Source organism: Malus domestica, chromosome 07 (assembly GCF_042453785.1).
Source record: "Malus domestica chromosome 07, GDT2T_hap1".
Taxonomy (NCBI): domain Eukaryota; kingdom Viridiplantae; phylum Streptophyta; class Magnoliopsida; order Rosales; family Rosaceae; genus Malus; species Malus domestica.
Window position 1 is genome coordinate 35,422,032 of NC_091667.1, and position 25,019 is coordinate 35,447,050.

The window sequence follows — 25,019 nt, forward strand, 5'->3', positions numbered from 1 at the left end:
AAGATTGGCCGTGTGTTGACCCACCACCTTGCCCAGCAACCGAGTTAAACCCTGATCTACGCTTTGACCCGAAAACGACTCGTCCACTTGTCAACTTACGATTGGCTCTTGATCTACCAATATGGAACTTCCACGAGTGCGGATCCTCGCCTGATCCTCTTTGTGAAGACTCTAGAGATCCTCAAATTACATTCGTTTATCGTACATCGTACGATCAGAAATCATTGTAATTTTTTTTATTTAAAATTGAATATAAACAGTACCTGATAAAAACTGACAGCATTATGTACGATGAATGAAAAAATATGGCGAAGATTCTCTCTCACATCTATTTTGGCACCCTGCCAGGTGTCGCCAACTCATTCATTTTCGGTAAACGAGCATTAATTCCCATATCGGACAAACACGAGAGGCTCTCCACATTTTCTCTATAAAAGAGGCATTTCTTCAAAGATGGTAATTATTAACGATTTTTTAGGCTAACTTCAAAATTCTTCTAAATTAGTTGAACCCTTCGGCCGGCACCACATTGGTGTCAAGGGTGACCCGAGTCTTATTTTGCAGGGTTCGAGACAAATCAGGGTTTGGCATGCCGTATAGAAAAGTTGATAATACCAAATGGCATGTACGTACAAAATCTAGCTTTCGGTGTCAATTCATATTCGATTTCTAAAGAATCTTTTTTGCTTTTTCAAAGCATGTCGTATAAGAAGAGTTGATAGTACTAAACAACATGTAGTACAAAAAATCAGCTTTCGATGTCAACTCATATTCTCCTAAAGAATCTTTTTTTTTTTTCCAATTACCACGTAGAAACATAGGGATGAGTTCTTCCCCTTCTTCTAGGGACAAGTACTAGTGATAACTTGTCCAAGTCCAAGTCGTGAACATATGATAATTAACCCAAGTTGTGAGCATATGGTGATTAATCACTAATCAGAACACGCAAACAACTAATTTATTGTTATTGTGAAAATGAAAGTTGCAGGAAAATTAGTTTGATTAATATTCTGCTGATAAACAATTAAAAGTCACAACTCGCGTCAGTGTCCGGGATTTTAGTGTTGGGGTTGGTTTTCTGGTTCCCTCGATGAGCGGCACACACGGCGGCAGACATAGTAACTCCGCTGCATGACCGAACGAGGACGAGCACCGTGCGTTTTCGAGAACGACCGCCATTTTTGTTGATTTTTGAGCTGCTACTTGGACTGGAGGACGACGAGCACCGTTTGCTCTGCGTGTGTTCTTCTTCGTTGTCCCTTTGTAGAAAAGGTAGGGCTTCTCGCTAAAACAGTCTGTAAATCTAGGGCCCGTTAAATGGGCCCAAATGTACAAAATGACTTAATGGCCCAAGCGTTGCTAGGTGACTAGATTTCCACACACCAAAGGATGGAAGAAAAGGATAAGATTCTTGAGATAAATGATAAACACATATTTTTGTACTTTTTCACAACTCTATTTAATCTGGTGCGTCGGTTTTTTTTTTTTTAGTAATTTTTCTCAAAGTTCCAAAGGCTACTGTCAAATTGATTGATATGTTTTTTTTATTTTTTTCCGAATTAGAGTCAAATTTTTCTTGCAAGTTTCTCTTGACAAAGTACTCTTAAAAGAATAATCGAAAGGTGGCTTCTTGGGCTTTCCCTTTTTTTTTTTTTTTTGAAAAAAAAAAGAAGATATTCTCTACACTAAGGGACAAGCCTCACAATGAGCTTAGCCTAAAACATTTCACTTACAAATGAAGATGAATACTACTAAATTGTAGTACTAACAAGCCGTCTTTCCTCCTCTTTGCAAATGGAAAGCTAGAAAATAGGTAATTTGTCAAGTGTTGATGATGGGGTGGGTTCGTGAGCTCTTCCTTCAGAGGCATTGGTGGGATTTCAATAATTGTGGATGATATGGACATTTGACATTAATGTTATTGGAAATTTTACTATGGCGATCAAATAATTATGTATCCGACTTTAAATTATGGTTTTATACTTTATACTCGAAATTCCGATTTTCTCAGGTACTTGTTCGGGGCTTAGGGTTTAGGTTTGGATATTATTTTGCATTCTAATAACAATAACATCCTGATTTATCCTAATTGTTTTGACGTGCTAATGACAATAACACGACTTATGAGACTGTTTTAGTGCTCTAATAACATAACGACTTTTGGATTTATGTTTAGGGTTAGCCCAAGTTGTAACGGTGAGTGGGAAAATTAGTTAGGATTATGATAGATTAAGCGTTAAGTGCCTTCCATTAAAACAAAAACTATTTCCTCATAGGCCCAATGGGTTACTACGAAACCCACTTTCTTGTAATCTGCATGTTTAAACCAGGCCCAATGGGCCATATTAGACTTTTCTGTTCCTCCCACTAAACAATGCCACGAGAGAATTCAAAGACATGCCACGTTGACCAAACAGGAGAGAGAGAACGCTACAAAACTACAACTACAATCGTGAACTGTTGTTCATAAGGTACATGGACAAGGGACGTACAGGAGGACTTATGGGGGCGTACAGCAGGTTTGAGATACTGGATTCTTGGCGTCGAGCCTTTAGAGCTCTCGACGCCACTCGGTAAAGGGCTGTCCAGGATGAGTAACGTTAATATTATTGTTGTTTTTGTTGTTGCTGTGATTCATGTTTGGCCACAACGATCCGCATTTGGAGACTAAACTTGTCAAATCATTGGCCATAAGAACAAAAGCTTCAACTTTTGTATGTCATTGAACGGTTTGGGCGGAGATAGGAAGTTTCGACTGAGATGACGGCCAGTATAGAAGCTCTTCGCCGTAGAACTCGCCTTTTTTTAAGCGTTTTGGTTGGCATTGACGAGGATTGGGAACCCGACGATGATCCAGCACCGTGTCGACTCTGTTCACCGCCCACATAAGTATCTATAAACCCTTCCGTAATGAAAATAATCCGATCGAGAGGATGTCCTCTTCAAACAACGATGCTATTCTCGTTGTACATCACTGGTCTCAGATAATCGCAGATCATTTTCAACACTTTTCCATCCGTTTCTTTGAGCATTGGTACCTATACATGTTATATGCATGCATGCATATTAGCTTAATCATATCTAATTAATCACATCATATAGATTATTCATCATATAAAGAGATAAGAGGGGTTGAGGTTGCACATACTGTCCTTAGGGTATTCATGCAGAGAAAACGCTTTAGGGGTTTCATGGTGTACCAAGGAAGAATGGAGAACAGATTCTCCAGATCAGCATCTTTGTTTTCTTTCAGTTTTTGTTTTATGTTTTTCTTGATCTTTTGTTTCAAATGTCCTGGGATATCATTTTTCACCATCCACTCTTCTATTTGTCGATCTTTCATCTTCCATCTTATCTCCTCCGACTTTATAGTTGCCAATTGCATAAACGTCTGTATGTACGTACGTCACACAACAAATACTTGTTATTGGTAAGTCTATTAGACACGAAAATAAAACTGATACACTTGTTGACACACTACATATTGAAAATAAACCCTAATCAAGAAAATAATTGAAAATTTTAAGGAAAAATAACAGAGACTCGTTTAGGTGTGTTTTTTAAATAACTGAAAAGTTTTTTGTGAAAATGATTTTGGAACCAATCTTAGTACAAAACCAGTGAATCCTAAAAAAACATTTGAAGAGAAGCCATTTATGTGCCCCCCTCCTCCTTATCTCCCTTGGTTGATCTCGATGTGCAATATAAAGACTTGTTATAATAAGATTTCTAAATCTGGTGCTTAAACGTACGGTTTCCTTTGGATGCAGGTCCCGCCCAAGAGCTTGTAGAGAAGCCATTTTTTGAGACAATAGCTAGAGCATTAAGGCCTGGTGGTGTTCTCTGTAACATGGCAGAGAGCATGTGGCTCCATACACATCTTATTCAAGATCTGATCTCTGATTGCCATCAAACATTCCAGGGGTCTGCCGAATATGCTTGGGCGAGTGTTCCTACGTATCCAAGGTAACACTGTAGTTCCTTTCCTTGTTATCCTTATTAGGTTATACAATTAAAACACAAACGAATGAGTGACTAACCTGATTCCATCGGCGGCCATGGAAGTCGAACACGAAGGGCACGGCAACACCAAAATCTTCTATAAGTTCCTAGCCGAATACAACTACTGTATGGGAAGCATTATGTTGTGTGTTCTAGGGCTTATAGGGACCGGTGTTTTATATAGGCTAAAAGCTAGGGTTTCCATCCATAAAGGAAACCTAAACTTACTTTATTAGCCTCCAAGTCAAGTATCATAATCATATTCAATTAAGGATTCCATCAATCCTATTTCCAATATAAGACACCTTATATAGGATTGATATCTTTAAGAGATCAAATCACAATTAACATTATTCTCCAATATTACATTCCTATTACATATAGTAGACCACTTAAAGGTTGATTTATATTGGATAAATCCAACATTCTCCCACTTGGTCTACAAAATGTAATATTCACGTTTATACTTGAGATTGGAGACTAATGTCACTTTAGTGGCCATGTAATAGTGATTACATCTCGTCCTTAATGCAGCTTCTGTCAAATGCATTTCTTAACATGGAACTAACAAGGTTGTAGAGTTAACACAACCCAGAACCTTCATAATCACACATGCTAAGATCCTCATTCACATGAAACACAAATTATGATCAAGAGATGAAACTTTAAAATTAAACTTTAAATTAACCAAAATGTCTTACTTTATATCATCTCAGGTCCACCTTATTGTAACTCACAAGTTACATTTTATGCTTCTTCGAAGCCTTAAATCTGCCAATGCAGATATCCTTCATCTAATGAAACCACCATAACCTGCAGGTGTGAATATATATCCAAAACAATCATGCATCAGTTTCATTAGACCGATAACAATACAAACAGTGTTTGTAACCAACGGACACAACTGAAAATACCAAATAGGCACATGTCCAAGTAAAATATCCCAAAAACTTCATAAAACAAATTAATTCAACACTTGTGAGCAAGATGAATTAATATGTTTTTGACACTGATCTATGCACCATACCAGTTACTTTCATAGTGATTTCCAACACCTGCGGGCAAGATGGAAATCCTCACAACTGAGGTAGTACATAAACCATGTCATGCCATTTAATATGCAATTTGATAACAACTTGATATCTGATATATATTTTATCAGATTATTGACTAGCACACGAAAAATGTGACTTAATGAATCCAACTGGAGATTAAAATGAATACATGGATTCTATACATACCTTATAGGTCATCTGCAACTGTAAGGCATTACTAACACGAAACTCAAACTCCCACTGATCTGCAACATCATCACTTAATTTGCAAATCAATACTTTAATCATACTTTTGAAAATATGCCTTTGGGAGTAGCCTTACTTAGTCAATGAATGCGTATTACCTCAATGAAAGGTACAACTAAGCTTGAAAGCATTCACTGTTGTTTACACAAAAACCGTGCATCCAACAACCATTGTATATGTATTAATAAGTCCACATTTATGCTAAGTCCTTATGAGCCCCAAAACAATATGATCAATCAAGAAATCTAAATGATTGCAAGTAATACAAAATGTACGCATATACCAAGTATTCATTCGTGCAACTTAAACATATTATAGACATTCAAGTAACACAAATTCATGGAAGATAGAATAACGCTTTAATAGATTCATGCAAGGCCACTTAATGCTCACAATTTTAGAACAACTCCCACTAAGTTATCAGAGTTTATGCTTGCAAATAAGTTAATGAGTGTGAAGCCCAATTTTCGTTCACTAATTCTCCCACTTGGGCAAACACTCTTTCAAAGATGTATCTAAATAAAATTTCTTTATATTTTAGACAAAATAAAATAGGCATTACAACCAACATAAAGTTGTCAAACATAATTTCAGCAACGAGTTACACTTACTTTAGAGTTTATCATAATTAATTTACAAGCTTGATTGCTACCAAATTTATACTGATCAAAATAGACATACTAATCTTCATAAAATAAAAATACAGAGCTGTTTTGGGTCAAAAAAAGTAGTCTAAAGTCACGTCTCAAAAAGACCAACACAATCTGCCAGTAAAAGTGCTATACGAGTATGGGTTACTAATAAATTCATCATAATTAAAATACATGGCAGAAAATTACGAAAATTTGTAGACACATAGTAGACATATATATGTTGAACATATCAAAAATTCAGGTCATTTGGTGACCATTAGACGTGTCATTCACCCGATTTAAATCAAGACACGCAATCTGCCAGAAACAATTATGTGCATCTATCATGCATTTATGCATCCATAACAAATTCAATTTCATATCATTTCAATTTCGATGTCCAAAAGAAACTTTAGTAGTCAAATTTCATCCTCTAAACCGACATCATAGTTCAAATTGAAAAGATTTTCAAGCATAAGACTTAAACAATGCGTACCTTAGCAATCCTTGATTAACTTTCATGGATCCAATACTTTGCATCAACAAGTCTCATGAAGAGACACAAAATACGTCATGATGCAACCGATTTCCATGCCTTAAAACCACAACCTATTATGGGCTCATAGTGGAAATATTTTAACTGATGGCATGGAACTTTATCCCCAATAGACTTCATGAAACTAAATTAATTTACACCTTTAGGCAAGAAAATTAACTAGTTTCTAGTACTAGATTTTATGTCACAAAAGTACCTTCATGAAAAAACTTCAACACCTATAGGCAAGATGAAGGTTTTCACAACTTTTGTAAAATAAAACCCACACTATGCCATCTTAATTAAGCTAAAAGAAATAATCCACACCTGTAGGCAAGAAGATTATCCCTTTTATTCTAATTAAGATGCAAAGTTGACCGAAGTAACTCAAAAACACAATCTCATCATCAACTAAGCCGTTGTGGCTTCCTTTAGTTGAAAAGACATTTATCAACTCCGCCCTGAAACAATGCAAAAGTCACATGGATTAATTAACTGTAAGTGACAAAACTATGATAACCTGATTCAAGCGTCGAGTCTTGCCAACAAATGGCACTAATTCCTTCATGACTCCCTTTGACATTAAATTAATCTCAAGAAACCTGACAGCATACTTGAAAGAGATTAATCACATATAGAATAAGTTTTATTCCACCACAAGAATGTCAAAACTTATCGTCATGGAGTCAATTACTTGATAGAAATACTTTATGTAATGTGAGAGAACAATACATTCCTTTAATTTAAAAGCTAAATCGCTCAAATATATATCAAACGGGTTCCTTTCCTTTTATATATTTCTTTCCGTAGTACAAAACTACTAAACATAGCATTAAAATCATGCATTAGCTTTGCAAATACCAAATTAAATAAAAGGAACAACCAAAATTATTTTCTTCCATAGAAAACATCTCCAATATATGCCCTACATTAGCCTTGAAAAGTTTCTTTTCTTCTCCCCTTATGGCACATAAAAATTTACTAATTAAAACACTGTTTAAATTCTTTAGGCATAGGAAAAACCACAAACAATAATACATGTTTGAAAATCCATGCTTATCAATTTAGTCACATACTTTGAATGAAATACATACCTCATGCCTTCATATGTTCACCACTTCTTTATAAACATATTTATAATCACATGACCAACCACAATTCTCATATAAATAGATAAAATACAAACGAGAATTGTCACATAATTACTACAAACCTCATTCTATTTGTATAATGTCCTTGTTCTTGCCACTGAATGCTTTCTGTCATTCTCAGTCAATTCACAAGTTATGCATCAATTTCATAATTAACTAGTCATGTACAATTGACTATACTGAGATATGAAAGCAAAATTGTAGACAAAACTAATTTGATTAGTCATGCAAATTCCTTATGGAGTTAATATCATTATAAACTGTACTTGAATTAATCCCCAATCATACTTAAGTGCTAGTATACTGCATTACTAATCAACACATTTGTGTCTTTATATAAGAACATCTCAAGCTTAAAGCAATATAGGACGACCCAATTCCTTTAATAAAACATGCCATATGTCAATTTTGCTATATGTTTGCAAAACTTAAAATTTTAATCCATATTGATTACTTCCCACAACAAACAATTACATGGCAATTCAATTCAGTATATATATACCCATGGAGATCAGAGGCAATAAGGATTTGGGGTGTTTTCCAAAACCAGTCCGTGAGGCATCTGAGGGGTTGCTTAGTGTCCCCTCTGCTTCTGCCCAACTTGGAAACTGCAGCTTGTTGTTGAAGGCCAGCCAATAATCTCACTCATGTAATATTAACAAAATAGCCATGAACAAACAAGATATATACGCACATTTATATGCATGCTTATGCCTTAAAAATTCAGCTTTTCTCAAACACACTAATTTCCACAGATTTGGGCAATTCATCAAGGAGCCCCCATCTAAAACTTTAACATTTGGAGCAAAATTACTTAAAGATCTGCTGCTAGTTAAAGAAATTGTAAAACACTTAATTAAACAAGCATACCAAAAGGAAAGGTTATACCAAGATTTCATATGCCAATGTATATATATGAACCTTCACAACCATATATTAATGCCTTCACGTCTTTTCCACTATATGTTTTCATTCCATACATCAATTCCTTCATATGCTGGTATATCTGAACCTTCCCATCGAACTTGTTGTTGTATAGAGATCTCAAAATTTTCTCCAATGCAAGGTTAGAATAAATGTAAATATGTACATATTCTTACACAACTTGAGAACACATCGACATTACATGGTAAAACATTCCAGCCAAAATATTAGCATGAAAATTGAAGTAGAAAATTTGAAATATGCCATGATCTTCAGTATTGGCTAATTCAATGAACTGAGTAATCAAATTTTCTTTATCGTCCTTTATCAGAACTGTTGGTGGCAATCAAATTTTACTAATCATACTAACAACCTCCTGACTTTGGTGGTTCAACTAAAACAAATTATATGCAAAAAGGCCTGCATAAAAATGTCATCAACCTGACCATATATTATATGTAACTATGATAGGTATAATCTGGAAAACTGTTGGATTTCGAAGCAATCATCACCATTATTTAAATTTCATACTTCAATCCATGTTTGGATCCCATTGCAAAATATTTACATATTAGCACCATATACATATATTGATATGCTTCTCCAAATTCCTATTTGATCCACGACTTGCTGCTATTCTTTATAAAATTTCCCCAAATTTATGCCATAAGATTATTAAAAGATATTCTTGATTAAAACAGAATGGTTATACAACCTATTAATAATCCTCAAATTCCACTAATTAATCCAACACGGTGATGTTGCCGAAATCACAATTTGGATTTAAAAAAAAACCGCAGTCCAAAAGAAAAGATATTATATAATCAAACTTCAAACCTAATAGGTTTTAATCATATAACCAGTGGCTCTGATACCAACTGTTAGCCTTAGAGCAAGTCCACCCCTAAAGACTTTGTGCCAGCACCCAGCGCATTTATCCACTCAAGTGAACAGTAATAGACTCCAGTGTACAGTAATAGGCCAAAACATCTCCACTCCTAACAAAAAATAGTCTAGTCCATTTTATTAAAATATTATAATTTTTATTATAAAATAATAAAAAATAATGATTTTATTTTTAATTTCTGACTTTATAAAAAAAATATTAAAATGTTTTTCAATTTCATCACTGCACCCCGCACTTCCTTTCTCAACTTCACCGCTGCACACCCCTGCACCCCTACACTTCCCTCCCAACAAAAAATACCCTAGTCCATTTTATTAAAATATTATAATTTTTATTATAAAATAATAAAAATAATGATTTTATTTTTAATTTCTGACTTTAGAAAAAAAATATTAAAATGTTTTTCAATTTCATCGTTGCACCCCTGCACTTCCTTTCTCAACTTCACCGCTGCACACCTCTGCACCCCTGCACTTCCCTCCCATCTTCCAACTCTTCCCATTTTCCAACTCTTCTCATCTTCCTCTGCTGTCATCAACAAGCTCACACCCAACTCCTGCAAAACCAAAAAGATTCAATCTTTTTCAATCTGGACGAACAAACAATCGAATCAGACCTGACCCATTTTCCCAAAACGCATAAACAAGCAGTCGTTTAGTAGTATTTACTCACTCTTGGTGCCAGCTTTGCAGAGCTTGTCGTCGACGACGATGAGGTTGGCGTCGTCTTGCCCCGTGGGGAGTCGTTTGGTGGAGAAGAAAGAGATGAGGGTCTTCCCCCTTGACCAGACCTAGCGCGGAAAAAAGGAAGGAAAAAAAATGGCTAATGTCATATTGGCGTCATACGGGCCAGTCCATTCCTCTGTCGATTTTGGGCTGGCCTGGAGACCAACTTGGGCTGGGTGCCAGGCAAGAACACGGGTTGGAGAGGATTGGCTGAGTGCCAGCCTTGTTTTTTGGCTGAGTGCCGGCCTAACCACCTCCCAGTGGGAACTGCTCTTATTAGGTTATACAATTAAAACACAAACGAACGAGTGACTAACCTGATTCCATCGACGGTCATGGAAGTCGAACACGAAGGGCACGGCAACACCAAAATCTTCTATAAGTTCTTAGCCGAATACAACTACTCTATGGGAAGCATTATGTTGTGTGTTCTAGGGCTTATAGGGACCGGTGTTTTATATAGGCTAAAAGCTAGGGTTTCCATCCATAAAGGAAACCTAAACTTACTTTATTAGCCTCCAAGTCAAGTATCATAATCATATTCAATTAAGGATTCCATCAATCCTATTTCCAATATAAGACACCTTATATAGGATTGATATCTTTAAGAGATCAAATCACAATTAACATTATTCTCCAATATTACATTCCTATTACATATAGTAGACCACTTAAAGGTTGATTTATATTGGATAAATCCAACATTCCTCGCATTAATCTACTCTCTCACTCTCAACCTTTACATATATTTATAAGTTTTTAGCATAGAAAAGATGTCTTGAGCTTCCGTGTGAAGTTGTATATAGACTAAACACCTCGCTTATCCGATCCTTCTTAAGACCAGGTAGATGTAATGAAATCATTCTTACTTGTGAGATTACTTGTCATGCAGTGGTGTGATAGGTTTTCTGTTGTGCTCAACATCGGGGCCTCCCGTTGATTTCAAAAACCCCGTCAATTCTATTGAGAAGTTAGAAGGAGCTCTCAAACATAAGAGAGAACTCCAGTTCTATAACTCCGAGGTAGGAGTCATTTTCTGATTCAGCTGACATAGCAATCTGCTGTATTTGCATCCTTTTCGTTTGCTTTAGATATACTTTTAAGGAAAAATAACGGCGTTGTTTGTTTGGCAGATGCACTCAGCTGCCTTTGCGTTGCCTGCTTTCTTGAGAAGGGAGGTGAGTGCGCTACGTGAATCTTCAACTCCGGCAAGACAAATCGGGGATAAGTAGTTATTAGTAGAGACAACGGTTGCTTGAGTAGCAAATGGAAAGCTAGAAAATAGGTAACTTGTCGAGTGTGGGTGGGGTGGGTTCGTGAGCTCTTCTTTCAGAGGCATTGGTGGGATTTCAATAATTGTGGATGATATGGACATTTGACATTTAATGTTATTGGAAATTTTACTATGGCTATCAAATAATTATGTATTTTTATACTTTATAATTGAAATTCTGATTTTCTCAGGTACCTGTTCGGTGCTAGGTTTGGATATTATTTTGCGTTCTAATAACAATAACATCATGATTTATCCTAATTGTTTTGAAGTGCTAATGACAATAACACGACTTATGAGACTATTTTAGTGCGCTAATAACATAACGACTTTTGGATTTATGTTTAGGGTTAGCCCAAGTTGTAACGGTGAGTGGGAAAATTAGTTAGGATTATGATAGATTAAGCGTTCGGTGTCTTCCATCAAAACAAAAAGTATTTCCTCATAGGCCCAATGGGTTACTACGAAACCCACTTTCTTGTAATCTGCATGTTTAAACCAGGCCCAATGGGCCATATTAGACCTTTCTGTTCCATTAAACAATGCCACGAGAGAATTCAAAGACATGCCACATAGACCAAAACAGGAGAAAGAGAAAGTTAAAAAACTGCTGTTCATAAGGTACATGCACATGGAACGTGCAGGACGACTAATTGGGGCGCATAGCAGGTTCGAAATACCGGACTCCTGGTGTCGAGGCCGTAGAGCTCTTGAAGCCCCTCAGTAAGGGCTGTCCATAATGAGTAACGTTCATATTGTTGTTGTTGTTGTTGTTGTTGTTGTTGCCGTGGTTCATGTTGTTCGGCAACAACGATCTGCATTTGGAGACTATACTTGTCCAGTCCTTGGCCATAAGAACAAAAGCTTCGACTTTTGTATGGCATTTAACGGTTTGTGGGGAGATTGGAAGTTGCGACGGAGATGACTGCCGGTAGAGAAGCTCTTCGCCGTAGAACTGGCCTTTCTTAAGCATGTTGGTTGGCATTGATGAGGATTGAGAACCTGATGATGATCCACCACCATGTCGATTCTGATCACCGCCCACATAAGTCCATATAAACCCTTCCGTAATGAAGATCATCCGATCGAGAAGGTCTCCTGTTCGCACAACGAAGCTATTCTCGTCGTACGTCACTGGCCTCAGATAGTCGCAGATCATTTTCAACACTTTTTCATCCATTTCTTTGAGCATTGGTACCTATACATGTTATATGCATGCATGCATATTAGCTTAATCATATTTAATTAATCACATCATATAGATTATTAATCATATAAAGATATAAGAGGTGTTGAGGTTGCACATACTGTCCTTAGGGTATTCATGAAGAGAAAACGCTTTAGGGGTTTCTTGGTGTACCAAGGAAGAATGGAGAACAGATTCTCCAGATCAGCATCTTTGTTTTCTTTCAGTTTTTGTTTTACGTTTTTCTTGATCTCTTTTTTCAAATCTTCTGGGAGATCATTTTTCACCATCCACTCTTCTATTTGTCGCTCTTTCATCTTAATCTTCTGTCTTATATCCTCCGACCTTGTAGTTGCCAATTGCATAAACGTCTGTATGTACGTACGTCACACAACAAATACTTGTTATTGGTAATTCTATTTAACACAAAAAGAAAACTGATATGACACTCTATAATACATATTGAAAATAAACCCTAATCAAGAAGGAAATTAAATGAAAATTTTAAGGAAAAATAACAGAGGGAGTGCTTTAAAATTATTGAAAGACTTTTAGTGAAAATATTTTTGGAACCAATCTTAGTAAAAAGCAAGTGAATATTGGAAAAATATTCGAAGTTCTTTGTGGAAAAAGTACTTAAGTGTTGTTTTCTCCAAGAAGCACTTCAAGTGCTTTCTGGAACCCAAAAATACTTTTTTTAAAAACATTTTCGATCATTTTAAAAACACTTTTAAATAAGCTTAAAGATTTAATACCAACCTGTACATTTCCTATGAGATATAAAAATAGGAGTAATCCAATGATAGAAATAAGAATTGCAAAGATGTTTTCCCACACATATGTACTTGTTGTCAGATTTGTGCCAAAGTTGCTGCAAAAAAAAATAAAATTCAAACGATGATCAAGAAATGTGACAAAATAACATAAAATGTACATAATAATTAGTTGTCGATGAATTGCCAACCTTAAATTTCGCAGTCCCCACCAAAACGAGTAGAACAACTTGCCCGGGAAATCCAACGACGCCGCGTTTCCAGATCGAAGAGAATCAAGAAATATTCCGAAATCAAACGGCCGTGTAGTATTTTCAGGAACATTTATTGGACAAAATTTATCTAGAAATGATGTAATATTTCTTGGGGTAGCACTGTCGTCACAGTAAAAAGTACTCAAGTCTGTCATGTTATGTTTTCTAAATGTCCGATACCAACATGATGTCTCTCGTTGAATAGAAAAAAAGTACCAAAAAGCTCCAAGTACCTAAAACACAAGAAGCTAATTAATTATATATCGTAAAATTAAGGGTAAATTCTTAATTAGTATAAATGTTTAAGTCAAACAATAGTTAGTTTTACCAAACTAAAGACTAAAGTGAATTACCGCTCGAGTTAGTCAAATGGCAAAGGAGAGTAGGATGACAGGTAGGAGTAAGTTAATTTAAAAAGATAAATAAATTGACAATGGAATAGAAACTTACATGACTTGCAAGGATGTAAAGGACAAAATAGAATACACCTTTGGTCCATATTCCAGTTTGTGGAAGGTTGTTAGAGGATAGGAGAAATCGATAAATCCTCGGAAGATATTGGGCAAGAAGGAAAAAAGTTAGAACCTTTCTTTTGTACAAATATCGATAGCCTGTCATTTTGAAGAAAACATGTACTAAAAGCACCTGGGCAAAAGAAACAAACAAAGCCAGTTAAACTTAAAGCTAATCATATAACTCACAAAAAAACATTAGGAAGTTGTTATTCGGGTATAGACGCTCCAAAAAAGTCATTCTGTACTTTAAACATGTGAATATAAGAGATAAAAAGAGCTTGGAGGAGTGCAGACTGATTTTTCTGGAGTTCCAATAGCAACATCTAAAAATTGATCAAACCTTAATTCTAATTGTCTTACTTGTGGGATGGGAAGAACAGCAAGAATGTCAGTAACGATCGAGCGCCACGACAACTTCCTGGCTACTGCCACAGCTTTCGATTCCCAACTGGGATTTTCCATTCCACGTGAGTTGACAGATTTAATGGCCTGACGAATTTGATGAATAATATGCACTACGAAAATGAGATCTGTGAGCAGTCGCAAAACAAGAGTTACATTCTTCAGCTTCTTGTCCATTCCAAGGCACTTGTTTTTTTCATTGATGAATGGAATGTAAAAGAACAAAGGGTCCAGTGACACAGCAATCACACATAAAATTACAAATATTTTGTTCCACAGTAGATCATTTGCAAGAAGTCGATCCAGTTTTGGCCTTTTAAATTTTGTACTAGGTGAAGCTCCTCCAGGTTGCAGGTTAAGTCTGTTGGGATCGAAAGGTGTTTGGCTGAGAAGAAAATGCAAATCAGAAGGGGGGGTAAACACGAATTTGTGCCATAACTCTAAATTATGAATTACTTTTCAGAGCGTACTTCCTTTCTTTTTGAGAGAAACTAACCTTAATTCAATGGTGGACTCATTATTCGGGACATGCATCATTGGACACTGTTTACGTTCGACCGATTGTCCTGAAAAATTGAAAGAATATATGAACAGGTAGAGTAATTTACTTCTTTGGGAAAGAAAGCATGAACTAATACTGGTAGCAGTATGTATAATGTATTGATGAACTTACAAGCTAGAAAGATAACAGGGGGTTTCTTTGGAAGCAAATGATTGGCAATGTGGAAGAGAAATTGTGTCAGATTCAATTTTATTAGCAATTAGGGTTTAACCATTGTTTGGACATCTTCGTTGACGAAGAACTTGTCCAAGTCTTTTCCAAATATTCTCCTAATCTTCCTTCTTCATTTAATTTAATTTAAGTTCAACTTGTAGTTTCAAACGACGCTGCCAAATTGCTTGATAAGTTTGTTTGTTTTCCCCATATAGAGACAAATTTAATCTAGCTGCTCTTTTTTACTAAACTTAATCTAGCTGCTCTTTTTGACTAAACTTAATCTAGCTGCTCTTTTTGACTAAAGTCTTAAAAGAATAGTGAGGAATCAATAATTAAAAGGTATACAAAACGAATGAACCTCTAGCTCAAGTTGTAATATTATTCAAATTTCCTAGAAGGAGGCGCGCAAACGAATGAACCTCTAGCTCAAGTTGTAATATTTGTAATATTATTCAAATTCCTAGAAGGAGGCGCGCAAACGAATGAACCTCTAGCTCAAGTTGTAATATTATTCAAATTTCCTAGAAGGAGGCGCATGCGCGCACACACACACACCCATCTATCAGCTCTCCCTTCTTAAAAGAGACTATATTACACTGTAGCAATAACATATTAGGTTATCAACCCATATATAATTTTTTTGGTCCAACGATAAGTTTGTTATTTTAGATGTCAAATTAGGGAGTTGACGAGATTTGAACTTACGATGTGATGCTAGAACAACACTCATCTCCACCAATGTGGTAGAAGATACTTGCCCTATATATCATTCGATATATCCAATTGTATCCCTAAACTGTTGATCAAATTCCAATTAATCTACGAGCACTTTTTTTTTTCTTTGGCACATACCAATTTACCAAATACTAATACTAAATACTCATTATTTTTTTTGGGCATAATATGTTGTAAGCTCAAGAGACATTGCAAACAAAACATGAGAAGAGTGAGCAAAACAAGAGACACAAGTACGGCTTTAAAGCTACATAGCATTGAATACTACAAGTGTTTTAGTATTACGGTTAGTGATATTTCTCTTCAGCTGTAAGAAGTCTTGAGTTAGAATCTCGTGAATGACAAATTTGTAACCAATTTATTTCCCAACAGCCCGGTACACAAAATGAGATTGCCAACAAGCAGATACGGATATAAGCTTCTTTAGGCGGACATGCAAATAGGTAGCTAGGCATACTCCGCTACGCGAACAAGTAGGCTCTGCTACAAGCAGACAGGCAGGCAAGCAAATTCCAGATATATGGTAGATGAATATAGATTGAGATGGTGGATGGTAGATAGTTTCAAGCAGGCAAATGTTGAAGTATGAACTCCGTCACTAAACGGACGAGATTCCTATTTTCCAATTGGAGTCATGCTCTCTTAAGGTACTTATTTTGAGGACCTATAAAAAGCAAATGCATATTAATCAAAAGATTATATTAGTTTAGATTCAAAGGCTAAAATATTTGACAACTTAATCAAAACAAGAAAATGAGTTTTCTAATGGTTCATAGATTTTAAGTTGATTTTGATTCATTAAATTGTCAAATATTTTAAACCTTTAAACCTAAACTAATATAATCTTGTGTATCCTCAAAATAAAGACCTTAGAAGAGTAAGACTGATTCGAACCTTATCAACAAACAAACATGTAGAAACTTGGACAACAATCAATGGAGTGGACTGGTAGGAATCGCCGTGGGAAACAGACTTGCAAGTCGAAACAAGAAACTTTTCTTATGTTCTTATGTGGGCCTCAAACCCAATTAGTGGCCCAATTTTTTAATTTTCCCTTTACTGTTTGTTTTCCTCTTCTTATTAGTGGTTTCTTTTTCATGGTAAGTTTTGGCATAATCTTGAACTTTAAATTAACTTGAAAATATTTTGAACGGCTCAGAATAAAAGGAGGGTACAAGACTGGAGGGGAGAAAATTCGAATCCTTACAATAGGTAACACATAATTATTGAATCCCATTATTCTATATTCAAAGTAATTTTAGAATATATTTTTTCGCCACTTAGTATTACGGTCTACTAATTTTTATGTGGAAACATTGTTCAACTCTCAACTTTCAATTTTATCACTTCCCGGAACCAAATAGTGTAGATGCACTATGAAAGCATGTAGGTTTACCCAGATGCTCTCCAGATCTAAAAACACTAAACCTAAGGAACAAATGATTTGTGCCTTTGAAATTTGATCTAACAACTACAAACAGGGGACCCTCTAAAATTTATAATAATTGTAGCCGTTGGATCAAATTTCAACAACCCGGATCAATTGATCATTAGGCTCAGTTTTTTGAGATCTGGAGATGATCAGGTTCTATTTGTTAATTATTGAGAGGTTTAGGTTAACCCACCAACGTGAAAAACGTGAATTATTTGTTAATTATTTGAGGGGCTCAAGGTAAGCCACCAACATGGAAAATGAAGCAAAGGTGTCGATCACATTGGAGTGGCTAGATGTCTTCCTGTGCTTTTCTGGGTTAGTGGGATGGGTAGGATTTGGAAGTTGCGCTTTATGTTTTGTTATAAATCTCTTTCGGACCAACAATCTTTTTAACTACTGTTTGGTCTTTTTTTCTTGCTTGGTTTATGGCCTTTTCCTGGGTTTTGTTTTGCCTCCTTTGTTGTTCTCGACATGGTTTTGCCCTTTTTAATAAAATCTCCTTTTGGACCAAAAAAAAAAGTTGGAGTAGCTACTAGCTAGCTCATGGAATATTTTTGGTCCACCCTTAAATGATGGTTATGTGCACCATCTTTTTTTATTATTGATGAATTAATTTAAATCTCGAGTATGTGTAAGAGATACATACAAATCTTAAAATTTAAACTCATCCAATAATAATAAGTAGATAGTAAGCATTACAACCACTTGAAAGTGGTAAGTAAAAATGCACCCAACTAATGTCTGCGTGTGACACTTGTGTGGGACCTACTAATTTTATGAATTTGGATTCTTTTTGCATGTTTTTTTTCTTCAAAACTATACAAAGCTTGCCACTTAGTGTTACGGTCTAATACTATTTATTTTCACTTGTAAGTGAGAGGTTTTAGATTAGATTATCATCAAATGCGAATTTGAACGCATTATTGCTAATCCATTATGAAGCTTAGGTAACTCCTGACTCCCCACCTCGAAGAGCAACTCCAACGTTGAGCATCTTCTAAACCACTAGGCTTCGAGCAAAGCCAGTTGCTCACCCAGTCGATTATTAATCAGCCCCACCCCCAAGCCAAATGACACAATGCTGACGTTAGCATTTATTAAAAAGTTAAAACAAAAATTAATTAAAAATACAAAAACAAATATACAAAATTAATTAAAAATACAAAATACCGAGGTAATCAATCCAATAAATATCTAACTATGTTCTTGCACCTTACATCACATTTCAATATTTTCAAATACTTTCAACAAATTTTTTATTATGATCCAAAATTATAAATAAAATTATCTTTTTATATCATTTATAACAAAAATAATAATATTTTAATACCGTCTGGGTTATTTACTTTAGAGATGAAGATGCACTTAAACAATTACTCTTCACTAAGAAGATTGGTACGCAGACGGGACGAGACGGGACGGAACGAATGTGTAATTTTTGAAAAAGACATGGGGTATATTTGTCTTAAAATGGTAAAACATTGTGTTCCACAGACGTGGAATAAACCCGTTCCAGGAGGAGATGTGGAACGCAAAAACACCCAAAATCTGTCCCGTGGAACAGCCCGTTCCACCCATTTTTGACGCACTAAACGCGGGACGGAACGCCTCGTCCCGTTCCGTCCCGTCCCGTCCCACGTACCAAACGCACCCTAGTGTAACTACTATCGTTTGTTACAAAAAAAAAAAAAAAAAAACCTATACAAGGCTTTTAATCACAATATTCCCCCCCGGGCAAATCACAATATCCCCCCAACATTATACAAGGCTTTTAATCCTAGCCATTGAAATTCATCTGATGGCCCTCAATCTGCCACGTAATTTAATGATTCCAAATTTACTTGGCTTAATTTTTATCACCCTTTCACCCCTGCCCACGACTGTCGGCGGAAGAGGACCTAACTCCGTTGAATCATTATCCAACGTAGCCATGGAAAATTCCTTCATACCAAGAAAAGTCTTTTGCTTTTTTTTTTTTTTAAGAAAATGAAAACTTAAATAACAGAACCTCTAGGATAACCAGTAAACATAACGTCAAAGTGCAAGGCATTTTTCACAATCGCAGCCACAATATTAAACCGAAGGGGATCTCGGAATTTCAATAGTTTTTAGATGATGCTATTTACATACTTATTTTTACTTCCTACATATTTTTATAATTTTTAATTGTCAAATTAAATAAGTTTAAAAAGATCAATAAATAAAAATAATAAAGATATGTAGATAGGATTACCCTTATTTTTTTCATTTTTTATGTTTTGATTAATTTCATCATTGACGACTTGACTTGGTGGATAAGAGTATTGGTTGACGGCTCGACTTTTATTTTTTTTGGAAATAATTGACGACTTGCCTTGCCTTGGTGGATAAGAGTATTGGTTGACGGCTCGACTTTTATTTTTTTAGAAATAATTGACAACTTGACTTAGGTAGTTATTTTATGGATAATATTTGGATATTGACTGTTCAGTACCCAAAATTTATTGACCTCCAATAAAACAAAGACACCTGTCCATTTTCAAGTCTCGAATCACACAACCAAGCACTCCTATTCCTGCAAGAGGTGTTATCCACACACTTCATTTTGCTTCTCACACGCCCCTAGATAATTTATGTATGTTGTTATTCTTCAATTCATCCGATCCGACGGCTAAAAATTAAAAAGATGTGTAAGAAGTAAAATGGGGTGTGTAGATATCACATCCCTGCAAACCAGACATCCTTCTTCTCCTTCTCCTTGCCCAAAGTTCACTCCAAACCTGCAAAAAAACATTGCAAATTGTTTCATAAAAGGTATCACCCATCTAACTGAACTCATACGATTTATTTTTATAAAAAGGAGATCCATGCTCTTCCTTGAGGTTCTTCCTCACGCACTGATTGTAACCACTATGGAGATCCAAATTAATTAACGGCAGAAAGTGTGGCTTCAGGATCTTGCTTGTCACCACAAACATCACCAGGTTGAGATCAAATGGTGAGAGGGACTGTCCAGATTGATGATGACAGGTCGCAATCATCGCCATCGTCCATAAGACGACGATCGCAGTCTTTGTAGAAAAAAGGGATTGGTGGGTCGCAGGAAATAGGGATTGGGTCGCCGGAGAAGAGAAAGGTTGCGGGTGCGTCGCCGGCGATAAGAGAGGGTAAAATTGTGTATTCAAAAGTAAGGGTAAAATTGAAAGAAAAAAGGGCAAAAGTTAATAAGCCCTCTTCTTTTAATAATATAGATTAGTAGGTCAGTAAATGTGGAGCACTGAACAATCAGTACCCAAGAATTATTCTTATTGTATTGCTATATATAATGTAGAAAATTACTCGCTTGGTCCAAACGAGCGTATAACGGTATAAGCCAATATTTTGTTTGATGTTAATTTGATGTTTTTGTCCCTCGTGGAGAAAATTGCTTGGCTTTTCCCTCAATTGGGCAATCAAACAATGAGTCTCAAATTTTGTTGCACTCGTGTTCTAAAAGTTTCTGTTTAGAGCAGTTTAGGCCTTGCTGAAGTGCTAGGTCACCGTCATGATTAATCTCTTAAGTATTTAATGAAAAGTAAAGAGCCTCTAGACTTGCCTTAGAAATGGTAATCGTGTTGTGTTTGCCGTATTCGTATAATTTTCGTAACATACCTTATATTTTAACGAATCTTGTCGTATCAAACTCGTTAAAATGAACAAATAACCCAACCTGAATTCTACATATTAAAATTAACAGATATTATAACATGATTCGTTATTGACTTCATATTCCCACTTTAAGATCCATGACCCCTTGTATTTGGCCATTTCATGTAAAAGAGGGGGAATCTTGGCAGTGGCGAAGCCAGGATTTGCCGAGGGGAGGGGCGAAATTCAAAAGAGTGTAATGTTCAATCGAAACGGTTGCTTTCACATTGAAGAGTGCAAAGTTTTAAATCAATATTCATAACAGAAAATAGTCTCTTTACCAATACGGTTGTAAGCGGTAATATTAAAGCCATGTAACAAGCTTAAATTGGTTAGGATTAGATTCTTAAAGACGTTAGGCGCTAGTTAGGCAGCGGACTGGAGCCTAGCAGCTAGGCGCCTAGGCAAGATTTAGGCTTCTGTCTAGATGGATTTAAATGAATTTCTTTTATCGTAAAATAAGCATTGAACAATATTTACATTACTTTAAAAAATTAATACAATATTTATAATAATGTGAAAGTTTATAATAAATAAGCTAGGAGTCTTAAAAAGAGGGGAAAAAATACATACAAGAATAATAAATAAATAAAAGAGAGAAATGGGTTAACAAACCACAAAAAAAGATGGGTCAGAAGAGAAAAAAAAATAGTGGGGAAAATATAATACTTGAGTAGTCACTGGGAAGTACTCAATTTAGGACAATGATTGTCTGCCCTCCACTTCTGGTGCCCTTCCCGTGCCCTCCTATTTTGTGTGGTCACGGTTAAGCCACGTTAACATTTTATATTTTTTTTATAGATATAATAAGACAAAAATGAATTGTAATATAAAATATTGACGTGGCTTAACCGTGACCACACAAATAGAATGGCACGAGGAGGGTACCGGAAGTTGAGGGCAGACAATCTTTATCCCTCAATTTACTGACCAAATGATATGGGCCAATAAAGTCAGCACAGCTGTCCCTTTAATTCTTTGTTACACTTTCGCTATGTTAAGAACCAAACATATCGACCAGCCTTTATCCTGTTTTCCAAACATATGCTATCATGCTATCCAAACAGGTCTTCTCCCTCACTGAAATACTACTAGCCTTCATCCCATTATCCCAAGCCATTATCCTCTCCCACCAGGGCCACCACCAAGAAGGACGACGATGTTGGTGACTGGTCTCTGTGCGAGGAAGTAGAAAATGGACAGCTGTGAAGTTCGTGAACAGAAAACCCAGAAAAACAGAGGGCGCCGTGAAGTTCGTGAACCATTATTTTCCGGCGAGGCGCGCGAGGGGAGTGGCGAAGACCTGGGGTTAAGTGGTGTTTCCCGGCGAGGGGAGTGGCGGCCGCCACTCCTCGCTCCCACGTGGCTTCGCCACTGAATCTTGGTATGCTAGAGACTTGTGAAAATCATTCCCGCCCAACTCTGCTGCCAAACGGTTGGAATATGCTGAGGAACAGTTTGCGTTGTTCTGCAATTCTTCAACAGATAAACTCTTTGGATTAATCTTATTTTCCACTATTATCACATGTATTTAATGTTGTAAAATTTTCATTTGAGAATAGTCTATCTTGTAACTGATTGATTGATGTAAAGCTATATATACAACACGTACTCTCATTTATGGTTAACTGAGTTGATTTCATTGTTCACAAAGGAAATGAATCCTCGCCGGGTTCTTTTCTAGGAGATTTTAGGGATCTCGTGATTGGGACCGTGTATCGTACATCATGCGGTCAAAAATCATTTTAAAATTTAAAATTTAAAATTATATGTAAATAGTGTCTAACGAAAACTGATCGTACGATATACAATGAACGATCGCGATCACTAGATTCTTAAGATCCCCAAGAAAAGGATCCGGCGGGAATCCTTTCCGTTCACGAAGCCATTTATTCAGAGCTCGTTTAGATGTGTTTTTAAAATGACTAAAAACGTTTTTGGTGAAAAGGTTTTTAGAACTAATCTTTGGTAAAAATACAAATAAATTCTGGAAAAGAGCTTAAAGTGCTTCCTGAAAGAAGCACATAATTGGTGCTTCTTGCAGAAAACACTTTAAGTGCTTTTGGAATTCAAAAACATTCTCTAAAAGCGCTTTCAATCATTTTAAAAGTACATACAAACGAGCTCTCAATCACTGCTAAATATTTAAGTCAAACTACAGACTAAAGTGAATTACCATTGGAGTTAGCCAAACCACCTCTTGAACAGTAATACGGCCGTTGTTGTGCAAACAACATTCCCCTCTTTTTCTTCCTTTCTATTCTCTCATTCTCAACCTCCCTTCAAGTAAGTTCCCAGCCTAGTTTTAGTTCTTTCACAATATAAGATACTAAGAAAGAGATAATTCGACTGAAGTTGTTTAAAAATAATTTTTGATCGACTGACACATGAAAGATTGAATGGATTGACAATTTTGTGCATTGAGAAAGGTATGTTGTAAAGGCTTGATTTTGAAAATGTGTGATTGATGATTTTGACTCTAGATATACTAGAAGAAAGGAGAAATTAGGTTTTCATCGTTCATTTTGCTACTCTATTAATTAAAATCATATTTCTTTTCAATTTTTTGATCAAGATCCTTGTGTATTAATAATGACACACCCTAACCCGAAGACTAGGACGTGCTGGCCGTCACGTGAGCGTGACGTAACCATAACGCAAGGAAACGATTTAATAATAAAATACGAGTCAACGAAAACCACTAAATGCAGATATTTACAACCTAGCATACTATGTGCATAAGAGTGTACTAAACACGTATAAACAGAGCATAAGCGTCTAGGTGCAGTCAAGTAGGACCATAACTATTTTACAACACCCTCGGGTGAAATCCTACATTTATTTATTCTGTCAGAACGCCGTAGCAGTCCTCGTAGGCCACCAACGCCTCAACTATCAACTAGAACCTGGAGGGGCGAAAAACAGAAAACGTGAGTGGGCGAAAATAAAGCTTTTCTAAAACATTTCATGAATCCACATTTATAACCCCTTTTTGGAAAACCTGTATACTTTCCCAGAAAAATAGTATATAGCATATATATCTCAACTGTCTCGATCATCATTCTTATAACAGATTCAATAAAGAATGTACCATGCCAATTTCAACAGTTTAGTATGAATGCATTGACATAATATAAATCAGGTAAAAGAAATAATCAATCAGAGGCCCTCTAATAGCCCTGAACGATTGAACCTAGAGCTCAACATCTATCAATCTCACTCTACCGGAGTCACTCCGCGTGACCTGTCCGGCCTTCTGCACATCAGTCGGAACCACCTAATGTAGTCTGAACGACTCATGGTAATATTCGCTCTAGTGCTTCTCTCATCAATCATCTGTGTACAATAACCTAAGGTCACCCACCAGTCATAATCTCACTAACACTCTACGACTGGCCCGTCGTACCCACTCCGCGTGGACTGTACGACCAGCATCTACTTGGATCCAAGGCGAGCGTGCGATGCGGTGAATACTATAAGCACTAAACCATGGTGCAGGATATGAGCTCAATATATCATCATCATCATCATAATATTAATTAAATACTTACCTGTGCTTCCACAGCACCATCATACATATATGCATCATACGACAGTTCATAATATCCATAACATTCTATGCATGGCAATCACATCATATTTCATTTCATTTCACTATATTTTTCATTTAAATTTGATTTCTGGGAAAATCGAGTATATAGGTATATATATAGAAAGCAATGCCCACTCACTGATATGTCGCCGGGTCGTAACCCCCTTGACGCCCCTGGATGTGCTCGTCCTCGTTAAAGGTTCCACCTAGAAGTGAAATAACTTAAAACAATCATTTAACGCACAATTAACGCACCTAAACCAAACTAGGTAATAAATTCTTCATACGTTGCT

General features: G+C 36.1%; 2 protein-coding genes across 2 annotated transcripts; one reads left to right on the forward strand and one right to left on the reverse strand.

Moving 5' to 3' along the window:
• Positions 1–3,755: 3,755 nt before the first annotated feature.
• Positions 3,756–11,597, forward strand: LOC103439882 (spermine synthase). Its single transcript, XM_008378513.4, has 3 exons — positions 3,756–3,966; positions 11,070–11,199; positions 11,311–11,597. The coding sequence occupies exons 1-3, from the start codon at positions 3,851–3,853 to the stop codon at positions 11,407–11,409; spliced, it is 345 nt and encodes a 114-aa protein (XP_008376735.1). The 5' UTR covers positions 3,756–3,850; the 3' UTR covers positions 11,410–11,597.
• A 345-nt stretch (positions 11,598–11,942) lies between these two features.
• LOC103410389 (cyclic nucleotide-gated ion channel 1-like) lies at positions 11,943–15,458 on the reverse strand. Its single transcript, XM_029106216.2, has 8 exons — positions 15,254–15,458; positions 15,077–15,146; positions 14,539–14,965; positions 14,114–14,308; positions 13,601–13,896; positions 13,396–13,507; positions 12,759–13,007; positions 11,943–12,648 (listed from the first exon to the last, which is right to left on the reverse strand). Exons 2-8 carry the CDS (start codon positions 15,115–15,117, stop codon positions 12,100–12,102), a joined length of 1,869 nt encoding a protein of 622 aa, XP_028962049.1. The 5' UTR covers positions 15,118–15,146; positions 15,254–15,458; the 3' UTR covers positions 11,943–12,099.
• Positions 15,459–25,019: the final 9,561 nt, after the last annotated feature.

Bases quoted from the DNA above. Each gene is read 5' to 3' on its own strand.
- LOC103410389 (XM_029106216.2), bottom strand. From the start codon at position 15,117: ATGATGCATGTCCCGAATAATGAGTCCACCATTGAATTAAG. The intron at 13,897-14,113 runs GTAAGTTTCTAT...CTTGTGTTTTAG, and splicing joins TTTACATCCTTGCAAGTCAT to GTACTTGGAGCTTTTTGGTA. The intron at 12,649-12,758 runs GTATGTGCAACC...TAACATGTATAG, and splicing joins TCATGAATACCCTAAGGACA to GTACCAATGCTCAAAGAAAT.
- LOC103439882 (XM_008378513.4), top strand. From the start codon at position 3,851: ATGGCAGAGAGCATGTGGCTCCATACACATCTTATTCAAGATCTGATC. The intron at 3,967-11,069 runs GTAACACTGTAG...CTTGTCATGCAG, and splicing joins AGTGTTCCTACGTATCCAAG to TGGTGTGATAGGTTTTCTGT. The intron at 11,200-11,310 runs GTAGGAGTCATT...TTTGTTTGGCAG, and splicing joins TCCAGTTCTATAACTCCGAG to ATGCACTCAGCTGCCTTTGC.